The 15,424-nt window shown below is 33.0% G+C and overlaps 1 protein-coding gene across 1 annotated transcript in view; it reads right to left on the bottom strand.

Moving 5' to 3' along the window:
- LOC117115330 (G-protein coupled receptor 54-like) overlaps window positions 1-9,717 on the bottom strand; it is a 15,647-nt gene extending 5,930 nt beyond the window's left edge. Inside the window, exons 1-2 of the mRNA XM_033259078.1 lie at window positions 9,343-9,717; window positions 1,589-1,724 (exon numbers count right to left, since the gene is read on the bottom strand). Coding sequence (XP_033114969.1) covers window positions 1,589-1,724; window positions 9,343-9,675 — 469 coding nt within the window. The 5' untranslated portion in view covers window positions 9,676-9,717. The remainder of the gene's footprint in view (window positions 1-1,588; window positions 1,725-9,342) is intronic.
- Between the last annotated feature and the right edge of the window lie 5,707 nt (window positions 9,718-15,424).

The following is a 15,424-nucleotide window of genomic DNA, read 5'->3' on the forward strand; positions in this document are numbered from 1 at the left end:
TATATATACAGTATATTTTTTAAGATAGTGTGCGTCAGAGACAAACATCAAAGAAAGGGTCGCCGAATTTCGGAACATAACTTTAACGAACATTATGTTATCTTCCTGAGGACTTCACTAGAACAGTATTTATGCATTAAAATTAATAATAAACTTACTAAAGCGTACATTATGGCGTATGTATGTCGCATTACATATGGCACCGTACCCATTTTTTGAAGTTTGTCTCCGTCGCATTTATTTCTGATGATACGTCAAATAAACCTGCAACAGACGTGTATATAAATAAGCCTAGCCATAGATCTAGTACGGTAGGTGTTGTGTATAATTATTATCTGTGCCAAACTTATCGATTCATTAATGGGTCACATTTTAAATAAATGAACCGCGTTAAAACTGTCCAATATCTGTATCAACAGACTATAGCCACGAAAAGCAGAAGAATAGACATAATCAACTGGGGTGTGAGAGTCCTGATTAAGAAAAAAATTGAATTAGGTAATACAATACCGAAATGCAATCAAGGACACCGAACAATTTAAATTTGCTAGTGATTGATTCCCTAGCGGCAATCATGATACATAGTCTTCTAGGCATCAATTCATCTAAAAGAATGTCATCTGTGAATAACATGCTTCTGAAATTTTAGATTTTGAGTCTATACACCGATCAAGTTTATAGTCGTTAATTTAACATATTCAAAAATTTCGTTTTTATTATCCCTAGAATATCTTCCCGTGTTCATTTGAAAATAGTACCATAGTCCTATATGGAATTACTACATGACGACATTTTCATTTTGATTACCTAAGAGAATATCATGTAGGCCTAACATGCTTTTAAAACTCGCTGTTATTACGGTTCTTTTTCTTGTATTTAATATATACCGTAGAACATCAATTACATGTATTCAATTGAATCCCTGGGGTAAGTTATCGCTGGATGTAAGGCTATGATAACATGGGAGAGAATGGCAAATTATCGACATCGCTATAAGCATGTTACCAACATTTTTGCTAATATTTAAACTAGGCCTGGGCCTATATAATAATCCATATTGTATTGGAAGGGATTATAAAATAATGATTGGCAGGAAAATATACCAATTAAAAGCTTATCTGGTTGTCGAAATGTCAGCTGTGCGTACTATTAGTCTACCAATCGTCATATAGAATTTATTTGTATACATTTTTACAATACCTGTTATATTTCTCTCTTTATGAAACCTCAATCAGAGAGATTCGCTTGTCAAGAACTTTCATCGTGAGTATAAATATTTTGTCTCCCTGTGGAACGAAAATGTACAGACGGATTTAGACCTATGTTGCGGGTAATAGTAAAACTATTGCGTCAACTGTGTATAGGAACATATCCTATAAAACGCGGTGAGACGTGGTTAAACGCATAGGAACAACAGCTAAAAGGTTAAAAGGGTTTGAAACGTGAATGAACTGCAATGGAAAACGGAGTTAAACCCTGGATTATACTGACAGTAAATTCCGTAGCCCTACAACTACGAAAATACAGGATAGATATCGATAAAATAGATTGATTGGTGAATGTTGTGCATATTTGTCATGAGACTAACCTATCCATGTGATGATTCCTATGATGATTACCATAGTTTTGGAGCGTGTATTTCTGGATCGTATTGCCAGTACAACTAGACGATACCTGTCAATTGACATTATAGCTAATGTAAGACAAGTAGCTTGAACACTCACCTGTGGGAGAACAGAATACAGAAGTTACATACAAAGTAATATAATTGTAATAGTGGAACATATATTCACGTTTTTATGGCGCAATATTCACAATATCTGGGAATGTGGATATACCAAATAGCCCAATCACAGGAATGGATAGCTTAGCATACTTATGGTACATAGGCCTATTTAAAATGGATATGTGGCTCATTTTAAAATGTCTCTTGAAATGATAGGATTGACACTTCAAGAAATATTCCCTATAATTTTCTACATACCATATATAATATATAAATATTATATTATCGTCCAATATTAAGAATTCCCGAGGCTCTGACATTTATATATTCTGAATAACATAAGCAGTTGCTCATCTTATTTTTAATTTACTTGTAAAAGTTTAGTGACGTTCTTGTGACGGTTGTTATTCTGGTAATCCTATAGTGCTTCAGGTTATAGTTAGGTTTAGGTATAAACAAATGTCAATTAAGTTTTGCAATATTAATATAGTTATAACTGGTAGGACTAAAGATAGGTCATAATATTGATGTGGTAGACAACTGTATAATGCTACTTTTTAATCTATTGATTGAGTGACATGTCGGTCTTTCGATCCTTTTTCGTGGTGGTTTAATTAAAGCTTATTATTCTTTTTCTTTTTTTGTTACCTAACATATTTTTGTTTTCGTCAACATGTAACAGCATGGCACAGGAAGCTTTATAGCTATAGGAATACTATAAATAATACATATAAGTCAATCGTGATGTCATCATTGCTACTCTCAATGTTATTTTACTCTAAACGTGCTCTAATTTTGCATTAGTGCACGTTTTGCTTTATCTTTTTTATGTTTGAGTGCAAAAGAGTGCAGTTATTAGAAATCAATAAAACAGGTAAAAGTTTATTGAACAACAATATGGAATATAACATTTACGAGTCGAAAAAGTGAAAACAACTTGTGGACAAGAGGCCGAAATGTATAGATAACTGTAAAATGCAGATTTACAAACTTTTTGCAATAAAAATTAATTCTTAAAAAATTATTTTAGTAAACTTAAGTAAATATTGAAACGCTATTTTTTATAGGCCTACGTCTGTTATTCAAACAAGAACATTTTCTCGTTCTAATAGTTGCTCTAATTTTGGTGTTGAGACTAATATTTTTTTTTCAAATAGGCCTATTATAAATGTTAGGAAGACATCATTCCGTTTAAACATCATTTATTCATTATTAGACATGCTTTAATTATCGGCAGGAGAATGTGGAATTTTAAGTCATTTATACGGTATCATATGACATTTTCATATGATGCTGTATAACAAATATGCTGTATAAACAATAAATGTTTTCGAGCTTTTAGAATCAATTATAATTACAGTTTTAATAGGATAGAGTAATACTATAAAAGATGCAAACACAAGTGTTGTAGTTGGACTACGTTAATAATTAGATACTTAGTTTAATTTAAATCTTTTATAGCATTACTGTACATTAACAAACAAACAAAACTGGATGGAACAGCAAATAAAATAAAACGACAAATACAAAAAGACTGAAGCAGACTTGAAACCCATTTGTTTACTGTCCCAAGTTTAACCATGAGGTTTAAGTTAAATACAAGATTTAATTTACATTTATTTATTCGACTATATAAACATTATAAAAGCACAAAAACAAGAAGAAACAACAAAACGATGGTCAGGGACAAATCAATTACTGAAACTCAAAAGAGTCAGCTGCCCTTAAAACATGAGGAAAAGTTAGCATGAATATTGCACACAATAGAAAAGGTATAGAAATATATTTAAAAAACCCTATTCAAGGAATTAATTATTAATCTAAATTGCATATTAAAACATTCTTTAAAGATTACATAGGCCTAAATATATTAACATAATTTGTAATAACGAAGGAATTGATTGAATTATTACAGTTTAATTAGCCTACATATATGATAAAACATTAATATTACAAACGATTGCGAAGCCAAAAAAAAAAGAAAAAAGATTATAAATAAAAACATTAATTAAAAGAAATAGACCTATGGAATTAATAATTAATTTAATAGTTACAAAGACAAACCGTATTTAGTTAACATAACATGAAAACATAGTTACTCAAAATACAAATACCAATGCTTACATTGTCAGATGTTTTGCAAAATCGCAGTTCTTTTGTATAGGTGAAAGATTAAGGTCCAATTCCACCTGTAGACTTTTTTTTTATTAGAACTGTCAACAATTTCTTTGAAGGACAATATACGATCGTAGCATAATTTGTTTCTCTACTTGAAAACTGTTTCTATCATTTATTTATTTATTATATATTATAGATAGTATATAGGCTTATAATTTATATTTATTATATAATATATATTTGAGAAACTGTTGTGCAGCAATTCTCATTTCCTGACTTAATGCAAGCACCTGAAGCCGATGCGGCTCTTCCGGTATTCATTTCAAATATCACCATAACACTTCGCAGGAAACCATACGAAACCAACACTATTATTACAATACAGTATTTGGTGAAAAAAAAAAGACACAAACACCTGTGTCAATAATATATTTGGGACTAAAAACAACTGATGTAGAAAATAGTGTGACCATGGAGTGGCCTTTGAAGGATTGCAACAGCAATTATTCACACTAGCCGTTTACGACGGGAAAAGAATAATGCACCTAATTAGTGTTTTTCCATGCTATAATGATGTCATGCTTGGGCTGCAAAATAGTTTGAAATACACATTTACGACCAGATATTATTTTTTTTTTTAATCAGTATCTACTTAAATATATATATATTTTTCAAATTCTCCTAAAGGTACTCGAATTGAATTGTAGTAAGAAGAGTAATTTTTCAGTATGCTTATATGATGAATTATTGTAAAAAGATGAACAAGGTGTAAGTGAAGGTGTAGGCCTACTTCAAATGTTCAAATTTGGTCAACAAAACAAAAAAGAAATGTGCTTCATTTTCCCCAAACTGCAATGGGTTGTATTTAAGTTCTTCTTCCTCTTCCAGTGTCACCAAAATATTAATTTCCTGGAAATCCTCTTATGTTTGGTGACAATACTATTACAGCGACGCTCATTTCGATCTATCATCCACCTATAGGCATGCTGGTTGATTTATTTGGTTGTGTTGAACAGTGATTTTGGCGAGCACTTGTTTCATAGAAAAAGGCAATCACTGGATATTGCCGCAGTAACGACGCCATGTCTGGCCTGAAGCAGCTTTAACGGATGACATATGAAACGGAATGAGATGCTAAAACTGTACCAGTTTGAATGCGATTACTGGATAAACATAACGACTGTCATTAGAGTTATTTTCTACTGTATATATACATTCATATTCTTGCCTGTAGTTTTTTGATCTGAATAAACAACAAAAGCAACAAAAATCGTAATGTTACAAGTCTTTCTACAACCAATAGTTTGCGTCTTAATGCCAAATACTATTTTACTTGGTTCCACGTCACTCAAGGTACGAATTATAAACATCTAGCACGCGCTAACGAATTAGCATCCGTTGTTTGTAATTCTTATACTATTATATACTGTACCGTAATCTAATTTGGTAAAAATTATGTTTGTTTCAAGTGTCAGAAATTATTACAAAATAAAATATATAAAAGCAAGCAAAACAAACTACAGTAAAAATGTGAAGGGTTGTGATTAAATGACAAATTCCTTTACTTGGGTTGTTCTCGTTTTTATGGTTGTCGCTGAGCAATGGAGATCTTTATCTTGGTCTCCGAGTCAATTATATCCGCTGCTCACAACCTTTAAGTTTCAGCTGGAAGGCTAAATGTTTTATTCGCCATTTTGTTTTGAATGAGACGTTTAAGCCTGTGGGTCCCGTATGCAAATGCCCGTGTGTACATCAAAAAACCGCAAAAAACTCAATACACTCTTGGGAAAAGAGTAGCCCAGGGCATTGTCTCTTGCGGCCGGGTGTACAGTACTGTCAAATCGCCACCAAAAGGACCACAGAAATACATATTCGGTTATTCTTGTTGAATTTCACACCGAAGTATCTATTTCTATAATCAAAATCAGATCTCCGAAAGCTTCACTCTAGAGTTGAAGTTATGCAAATCATCATTCTGGACTCATATCAACATGTAACTGTTTCAATGTAGAATGAACATAAAAGCGTCATACTTGCTACCACGATTATGCTACTCTTAGTAGTCTATCGTTCACCCTATAAATGACCCTCACAAGCTTTATAAAAATACCGCTTTAATCATTCATAAATCACATTATATTAACTTTGACATGTAGAAACACCTCTTGCAGTACATTTAAGAGATTGATGGGTGTCACAATACTATATTTGAGAAAATGTTAGAGTCTCCATTGGAACATTAATCATAGTTATGGACTTTTTAAACATTTATCTAGAAAGTGTAAATATCAAACGAAATATTTTTTTTTATTTATTTTTTTTATTATTATTTCCATTCCAAATCATAATACAAGTTAAACAAATGGTAGCATACAAATAAAGAAACTTCAGAATAAAACAAGTTAAATAATAACGAAATATTGATCTGCGTTTTCATATTATGATTTTATAACCATAACTATATTTATAATGATGTCATAAATTATGTCATATGCACAGGAGGTTAAAATATCAAGATTTATTAACAAGTAACTTTTCGGGATCATGTCTGTTCGTTACAAGTGCGCAAGATGAGAGAGCGCGTCACAGTGATCTTGCAGTGCGTCTAGAGCTAGCGCTGTTTAGAGTACTATTATATACAAAGATTGTGGTATACATGTGTATAAGAGACAGATATATATATATATATACATTAGTGGTATAATGGAATGAAAAACTCGTCTAAAATTGTCATCGATATGGTTGTCAAAAATTAACTGATGATGGAAATAAATCGAAGACGTAGCTTTCGAGTGTACTGGCTGCTCGCAAGAATGTTTACTACGAAATTACTATTTTGGGGAAATTTTTTTTTCGCACTCGCAGATTCCTCTACTTTACTAAGTTGTGGAAAAAGGCTTATAGGTCGCAACAGTACATCGCATTTTAAGGATCGCACATAGGCTAACGTGTAGTGATATTAGATTAAAATGGTGGAAGATACATTAAGAGGCTAGTTACATGTCGCAAACGCTAGTAATGCCATCAGATTCAAGAATAAAGTCATTGTAGGCTTTCAAAGATACCGTAAGTTATCTTAGTCTTTAGAATATTATTGGTACTGCCTTTTGCTGTAATTGATTCCACAACTATGGGATTTGAATACAGGCACTTTAATAGTTCAGGTATTTCAGTTCGGTCTGGTTAGTCACATGAAGTGCATAATAAACTGTGCAGTGCTTCACATTATTTAAATCAATAATCTATATCGAATGCATGCATCTTCAATCTGATGTAGCACTACAACATTATTACTTTAAACGATAGGCCTACATACACTCACACACACACACACACACACACACACACCCACCCACACACACATATATATATGTATATAAATGTATATATATATGTGGAACACACATACGTACATACACACATATGTTTTTATGCTTCCTAGCACTGGGAATACAAATAATGTATTAATCAAATAGAGGAACATGATGGTACAAAATCGTATCACTTTCCTAGTCATCCCATGTACACGTACCGGGTTGCTTTAACTGTTTCTTGCGATTTTGGTTAGTTGTAGGTTATTTTTTGTTTTAGTTCTTTTTCTTTTTTATCTCTTTTCTGTTTATTTTAAGCGTATAGAAGCTCCGGCATTATGCACTATATGATGTAAAATTATGATTATTATATTATTGTTATTATTATTTAATGATGTTTTCCCTCGCGCCTTACGTGTAGTCCCTTCCTTTAAAGCCAGACACTCACTGCGTCCGACCGTCGCGACGGTCGTCGGCCACTGCGATTCTATGAAGAACGCAACGCCATGACGCGCGCACAACGGATCGTTATTAATCACGATCCGTTCAGACTACCACCGATAATAAGCAGACAGCGTCGCGTCATCTAGTGCTCACAGTGAGCGGGATTGGAGTCGTCGTAAGACGCAGTTTTTTTTTTCTCTTTCGTGGGAATTTTTTGTTACATTTTGATTTCTTTTTTTCTGTCATCAATGACATAGAATATAAAAATTAAGACTAAATTGCACTTAAAAAGTGTCAGTCCACAAGACTGTAATTTTTCGAACTCAACTTTTAAACTTTGATTAATTTCTAAAAAATATATTAATATATTTTTTTCTTTTAGGTCCCAAAATGTAATTCATCGAATATGTTGATATACATCTCATTCCAAAATTTTACTTACACATGCACATGTATATACTGTATATATACACGCACATACATACATACCAACCAACAGGCCTACTTATAAATACCGTATACACTTTTTTTATTTCAACAATTCCTAATTGTTTTTCTTTTATGTACAAAAAAGAAAGGAAACGTATCCTGCTGATGTAATGTCATTGATAATGTCAATGAAGTAAATACCATTTTCCATCTCAGATCAATACCGTAATTAATATAATAATCTTTATAATAGTAAAAACAAAAGTCAGGAACTTAGTCATTTTCAAATGTTTTCAAACGTACATCATTGTATATATTTATACACACACACATAGGCCTACTTAAACATATGGTACACACACGCACACACCCACCCATACACACATTCACAAATACATACATGCATATAAATTTACTTATTTACAAATGTATTAATTATCTATATACATCAAATACAATTTTTTTTTACGATGCATTTAGTGCCCGGCTCAACACTGGCCCCTGTTACTTAAACAATTCAAATTCTATTTTATAAATTTAAGCATTATAATGAATAGTTAATGTTAATGTTTGTACTGTATTTTGCAGTTTAATAGCCCATCATGGCTATTGATGCGAATACAAAAATGACTTTATAATTAAACCAAATTTTACACTTTTATTATCTAAAACGCTGAGGGCAGGCTTATATAACTTAAATTTCTGTAAGTCGTGAAACAGTCGGTTAAGCATAACCTAATAAATAATTTTTTAATTGTGCGACAGTCAATAAGAACTAAGTGATGTTACCATAATCATTAATCACCTATTTTATCAATTCATATTAATTGTCCAAAAAAACTGTTAGTATCAAGTTTATAAGCCTAGGTTTAATAATTAACCTTAGGGCGTACCGTAGATCAGTTGTTATCCGTTCGCAAAATTTCTGGTTTTACCAAAAATTGAACCAGTACCCTGAAGGTGGAAGGCATCATATATATCTCTGCACTTATCTATTTATGGTTAAATATTCACTGTTATTACTGTTACCAGTGCGTATGGATCTAAATTTAGAGAAGCACTACATGACAGACAATGATGAAGTACGTACTCATTTCCCTCAGGCGTAAACGAATGACTTATTTTAAACGTAAGCCAACACAAATTTGACAACATATAGAAATGATAGATTGAATACTATCATCAGTCATGGCCGAAAGGTTATAATCCCTCAACTTGATACATTAATGCGACTCTGACTAAGCTTGATAGAGGCTTCGAAAATAACAATTAACACATTTCATGGATAAAACGAGTCACTTTGGTTTTACTCACCAGCATCATGTAATTGATGATCCGACAAACAGTGGGCCCAATTGTCCATCCGCGGTAAATAAATGTAGTGGGTAACGCACAGGATAACAATAGCGCAATATCCGTCATTGCTAGGTTCGCAAGGAAATAGTTCGTCGCCGTGCGCATTTCTTGGTGTTTAAAAATGATGTAAAACACGATAACGTTCCCAATAATACCAATTACAATTATGAAAATATATACAACAGGGGGCACGATGGACATCAACTGCAGAAATTCGTTAAACTCGCGAATAAACTCCTCATCGTCAACCGAAGACGACGAAGACATATTTGAGTAATATTCGTCGTCCATCGCGCCGCAACAGTTATGAACGCGATGTGCAGCATTGTCGAATATAATCGAACAGTATGATGTATTGTTACTAAAGGTACAGTTGATACTGAATCATGGTTCGTGATGCCATCACAATACTCGTTTTTAATTGGTTGACTCGGTTTGAAGCCATATATATCAATACACTGATTTTTAAGAATATTGGTTTAACCATGATTTATCATCGCGACATGAGACTGCAGGAAAAAAAATATTAGGCCTATTAGAGAAAATAATTAGTTTGCGATAATTTTTTAATAACTTCACAAATTTTCTAAATGGAATACGGGTTATTTGCAATTCATTATTTATTTTATTTGTTTTCGTTTTCAGTTGATGCTAACTGCCGAAATTATTTCTCCATGCTTTTTAATTCAATTTTTCAATTCAATATGAAGTTTATTTCCAAATTAACTCAAACATAAATATACAGAGAAATAGATCAGTCACGAAATATACCGTATATAGCAGAATGTTGTCATTTCATATGACCAGGAACAGTTTCAATAAACAACATTATCGTCAGGGACTGCTTAAGCAAACTTACTTAGAGTCAGCGTCCGCCTTAATATATTTAAAATACATTAAACTCGATAAAATACAATATTCACGTATTTTACTAAGGATTAAAAAAAAATCCAAGTTGTTTAAATTATTGTTATTCGTATGTTACTTTTTGCACACCTGTCTCTTATACACATCTAGATGTGTATAAGAGACAGATGTTAATGTTTGTCATAATATAGGTATGTGTTAATGTGTTGATGTTTGTCATAATATAGGTATGTGTTAATGTGTTGATGTTTGCTACTGTGCTGATGTGTGTTAATGTGGGTTATTGTGTTGATGCGTATCCCTATGTTTAGCTGAAAGTTGAGTGAGGCTTCTGGCAAAAAATGACTTGTACTGTATCATGATACCGCTACGTTCGTCAACTTCTATTGGCATACTTAGTTATGTGTGCCCTAGTTGCATTTGGAGGTCTTTTCTCTTCCGGGGTCCAACCTATTCCGTTCTTAAGGATTTAGACCGCGCGTAGAGTCTTCTTTCTGAAAGGTTTCAAGACTAATCGCGTCGTAAGAGCTTTGATAATCCTAAAATGATTTACCCGGATATTTATCATGGTAAATCATTTTAGCATTATTAATAATTCCCAAAGCTCACGTTTCTATTCGATTGAGTATTTTTAGTTACAGATATACTAGTTTGCCAGGTTCAGAATTAAGTCATATAATATACAACTTCTTTATGTATTATGTTCATGACGTAAAGTCGCCAGGGTAAGTATGAGCCATGAACATGGAGGTATAACATTAGTGACTTGAACGATGTACTCTAAATCTGGCTTGATACACACAATGGCCTAAACTGACACAACTATAAGTAGGAACACTAAATCTTTTAAGCCTATACAATATGTTAATCTCTTACTACTTTTAGGACACCATATTAACAATAGTGCATTCCACTTTAGGTTAGATTGGAAAACTGATCAAGGATCTTGGTTTTAGTGACAATTTCAAGTTATTAATTAAATTTCAGGTGGTGTGGGGATTGTTAAAAAAATGTTTAAAGCAGACTTGCACAACCTTGCGTTTGTTAGGATTAAGTTCAAACATTTCATTCACGTCATCAATACAAGAGATGGAGAAAACAAATTATATAAGTGTATGTCAGTTGGCTCTACACAGTTTCAAAATCATATACGAATGACTTGTCGATGTCACTGACAATATTGAGAGAAGGCCGCAGGATTATCCGGAAACAATCATCGCATGAGGAGAAGATTACTCGTACGTTAAGGGGAAACCATTTTCATATTTTTCTACGATGGGACCTTCATTAGTTGCTGACTAAATTGCAAAAAAAAAAAAGAAGTGAATGTAACGGTATACAGGATGTGAAATTCAAAATTATTTATTCTTAGTACTCAGAGAAAAACTCAATCAACGCTTGTAATATACTTATAATGATGAGATTAATATTGATTTGGACATGCAGGTATTTTTATTATGTTTGCATCAGTCATCCAGCCGGTGCTCAAATTATGTGCATAATTTGGTTAAATGGACACACTATGAAAATATTAGGAAATTTAGGGATAATAATAGTAACAATATAATAATAATAATAATAATAATAATAATAATAATAATAATAATAATAATAATAATAATAATAATAATAGCCTTATAATATGGTTCTATGCCATGACTTATCGTTACCTGATATTAATTGATCTACGTATATGACACGATTGTACATTTTAATGAGAAACTTTGTAGGCCTACACAAGGAGGTTAGGACTTCTTCAAATACACATGACAGTTCAACATCATAACCACTGTATTGACCCTTTTACTCTCAAAATGCATTAGATAATTTACCTTGCACTCAACGCTGCTCAATAAATCCCTAAGCATGCGGGTTCAGTTTTACAAAAACTCCGACTGAGCAGATCAGTTGATAGCATTAATTCTTGAAACGCCTATATGTCTAAAAACGCTATAATAAAATCAATAACAATATTTTTATTTCACGAGAGTTCTGTTCAGATTTTCCTTTTAATAATCATCCTCGTAACAATGTTCCCCTGGGTAACTTTTGGCATTACGAAAGCAATTTAAGCCATGATGTTGAAAAACGAATTGCACAAAGCCCCCGTCTACTTCCCCTCAAGGTATAAGATGTTATATTCATGACATGAGTGTGTGTACGATGGGAATAGGGTGTAAGGTGTACTTAGTGAAGGGGTACCTGGGGTGTGTCGTTCTTTCGTGTTTGTAACGGGTATGTATGTTTTTATATTTATTTATGTGTATATGTTGTCTGTACTACCGTATATATCGGTTTTTATAAGCCTTTTTATTATTCTTGCCTGCCCGTATGATTTATTTTTAGAAATAGCTTCAGAAGAGAAGAATATTAATTAATTAAACAACATCCATTAATTAAAACGTGACTTGACCATTATCAAGATTTTTTTTTTATTGTGCTTCGTTTCAATTATAGTACTTGCTGGACGTTTCATTTACTGAGACAGTTTAATTTTATGTATGATTACATCGTAGTCACACTCTGTAAATTAGCGTATACATTAGATTCATTATTAAAATGCTAGGCGCTCATCACAACCAGTCAATACCTCAGGATAGTTACATTTTATCAGACATCAGGACGAACCTAGATCATCTATTTAGGTCTTCGATTAGAAACAGTAACTAAACGAAGAACTACTGTTTTTCATAGAAGTTGACTTCCGAACCACGATCACAAATAATCATTATATGGCGAGTAAGGTACTGCTTAATTGCGCACGGATTAATAAATTTCAATGCGACAACATCCTACCAGGTACCCATTTATACATAGGCCTATTATTATTATTATTATTATTATTATTATTATTATTATTATTATTATTATTATTATTATTATTATTATTATTATTATTATTATTAAGGATAGACTCAAAACAATGTTGCTTTAATAATAAACATAGGCCTAGGCCTTATCCATAAAAAAAATTAAAACCGACAAGGTAATATCTGATAAAAAGAAATTATAGTTTATATAACTACCGCAAAGTGAGAAGGCAAGGTATTAGAAAGAAAGGATGGTATTACTTTGACAAAATGAAAAGGTTGGTCAACGTTGTGATTTCTTGTGTTGCCGTATTTTATTAATTTTCAATAATAAAATCTACAAAAAAACATTTTTACACTTTGATGTTGTGATTCCTGTTTGTTCTCTGCCTGTTGTTTGACACTGCGCCTTGAGCACCAATTTTGGTGGTGATTTTGCGCTTTGAAAATCGTTATTATAATAATTATTATTATTATAATAATTATTGTTATTATAATTATTATTATAATAATATTAATAATAATAATAATAATTATTATTATTATTATTATTATTATTATTATTATTATTATTATTATTATTATTATGATGGTGATGATCATCATCATCATCATTATCCTAAAACATCGTCTTATATCAATCCACTCTGTCGTGAAATCACATACCCATAAAGTCTGTGATGAAATACAGAACGTCTTGACGTGTTTTGCAAGACGTTTAAGCATCTTAATCCCGTGTACAACCATGGATGTATATAATATTGTATACATTCAAGGTACAATATTGACGGTCAACACGCTATGCCGGGCACACATTGCACCATACGAGCCGGTCATACGGATATATCTCCGTTATGTTAGCGCTTGCCGACGCGATTCTATTGAGAACGCAACACTACGACGCACGTGCAATGGATGGCTTTTAATAACGATCCGTTCAGACTGGCCACCGACAATCATCAGACGGCGTCGCGTCGTCTAGCACTCACAGGAAGCGGAGTTGGATTCGTCGTACCACCGTTGTATGACGCAGTGAGTGCCCAGTTTAGCTCACACGTAAGACGACCCTGGACGCAGTGTGTGTCCGGCTTTAAAGAACCAAATAGGCTTTCGATTGCACGACGAAGGTAGGACGTGGAACGTAATGACGTCACTAAAAGTCATCTGCGCATGCGAGAACGTTAAGGTCATCTCGTCGAGTAGATTCTGGAACGCAATTTGGCCAAATCTACGTACGCCTAGAACGTAAGACGCCAGGTAGGACGGTCACGCATGAGTGATTCCGTTCTAGCGTCGCGTCGCCGCACAAATCGAAAGCTCCGTCGTTCCCACGACGCGAGCAACGAATCGTTTTTAATGACAATCCGTTCAGACTGTCACTGACAATCAGCAGACGGCGTTGCGTACTAAGTGCTCACGGAGAGCGGAACTGGCTTCACGCAATGAGTGCCCGGCTTAAGTTTGCTGGCGAATTTCCTACTAGCATACCGCTGAACTGCGACTTCAGTGAGTTTTTCAGGCGCCCAACTAACATTTCGCAGTACAATACAGTAGCCTTATGACTAATTGATTTACTGATATTAGACCTATTATCTATTTAACAAATGTATAGGATAGTACAGTATAATTTAGTTTTCTAGCCACATTGTCTATAGCTGATATCAATCTAGTTAGTGTGCGCCAATATTCCTTATAATTATCATCTTGAATTTCATATCACATGTTCACAGCTTTATATTAGAAACACTCAGAAAATTCAAGATTAAATATTATCGTCTCGATTGCAAGTAGCCCGTAGTACCTCCTCGAATTAGAGCAACATAATAATATTGAACAGAAACTGAGTTAACAATAAATTCTAGGCTATAGGTTAGTACGAAATCAAATTTGCTATAGAGAATTACATTTATTAGTGAGATGAAATCCAAAGACTTGGCTTAGTAGAGCGACAGGACTATTGTAACTTCGTAACTTCAAAATTTTTGTCTTTAAAAACAACAAATCTATGTTGCTAATGTTACGTACAACTTTAGAAATAACTTAATGTAAATATTAATTCAACAATGAGGTAATATTCTTAATCCACAGTAACTGTGTGATATTTATCAATGTGCATCCGTGCTCCCCAATTCAGTCAGAGATCCACAGCAGCCTGGTTAAAAAGCATGCAGTGCAAAACAATTATTTGATATCAATATATGCACGCAAACATTTTTAGGCCTATTAACTTAATTATCTTTACTACTAACTTGGTCATCAATGTGCATTTGCTTCTCACGGCAGAGACACTAACAACCAACATCTACCATGGTAAATACTCTAAATGTCTTTTTCTAATATATATTTTTCTGAGTGTTTATATT

This window comes from Anneissia japonica, unplaced genomic scaffold (assembly GCF_011630105.1).
Source record: "Anneissia japonica isolate Jap-2015-1 unplaced genomic scaffold, ASM1163010v1 scaffold287800_len1627635_cov199, whole genome shotgun sequence".
In the NCBI taxonomy this organism is placed as follows: Eukaryota; Metazoa; Echinodermata; class Crinoidea; order Comatulida; family Comatulidae; genus Anneissia; species Anneissia japonica.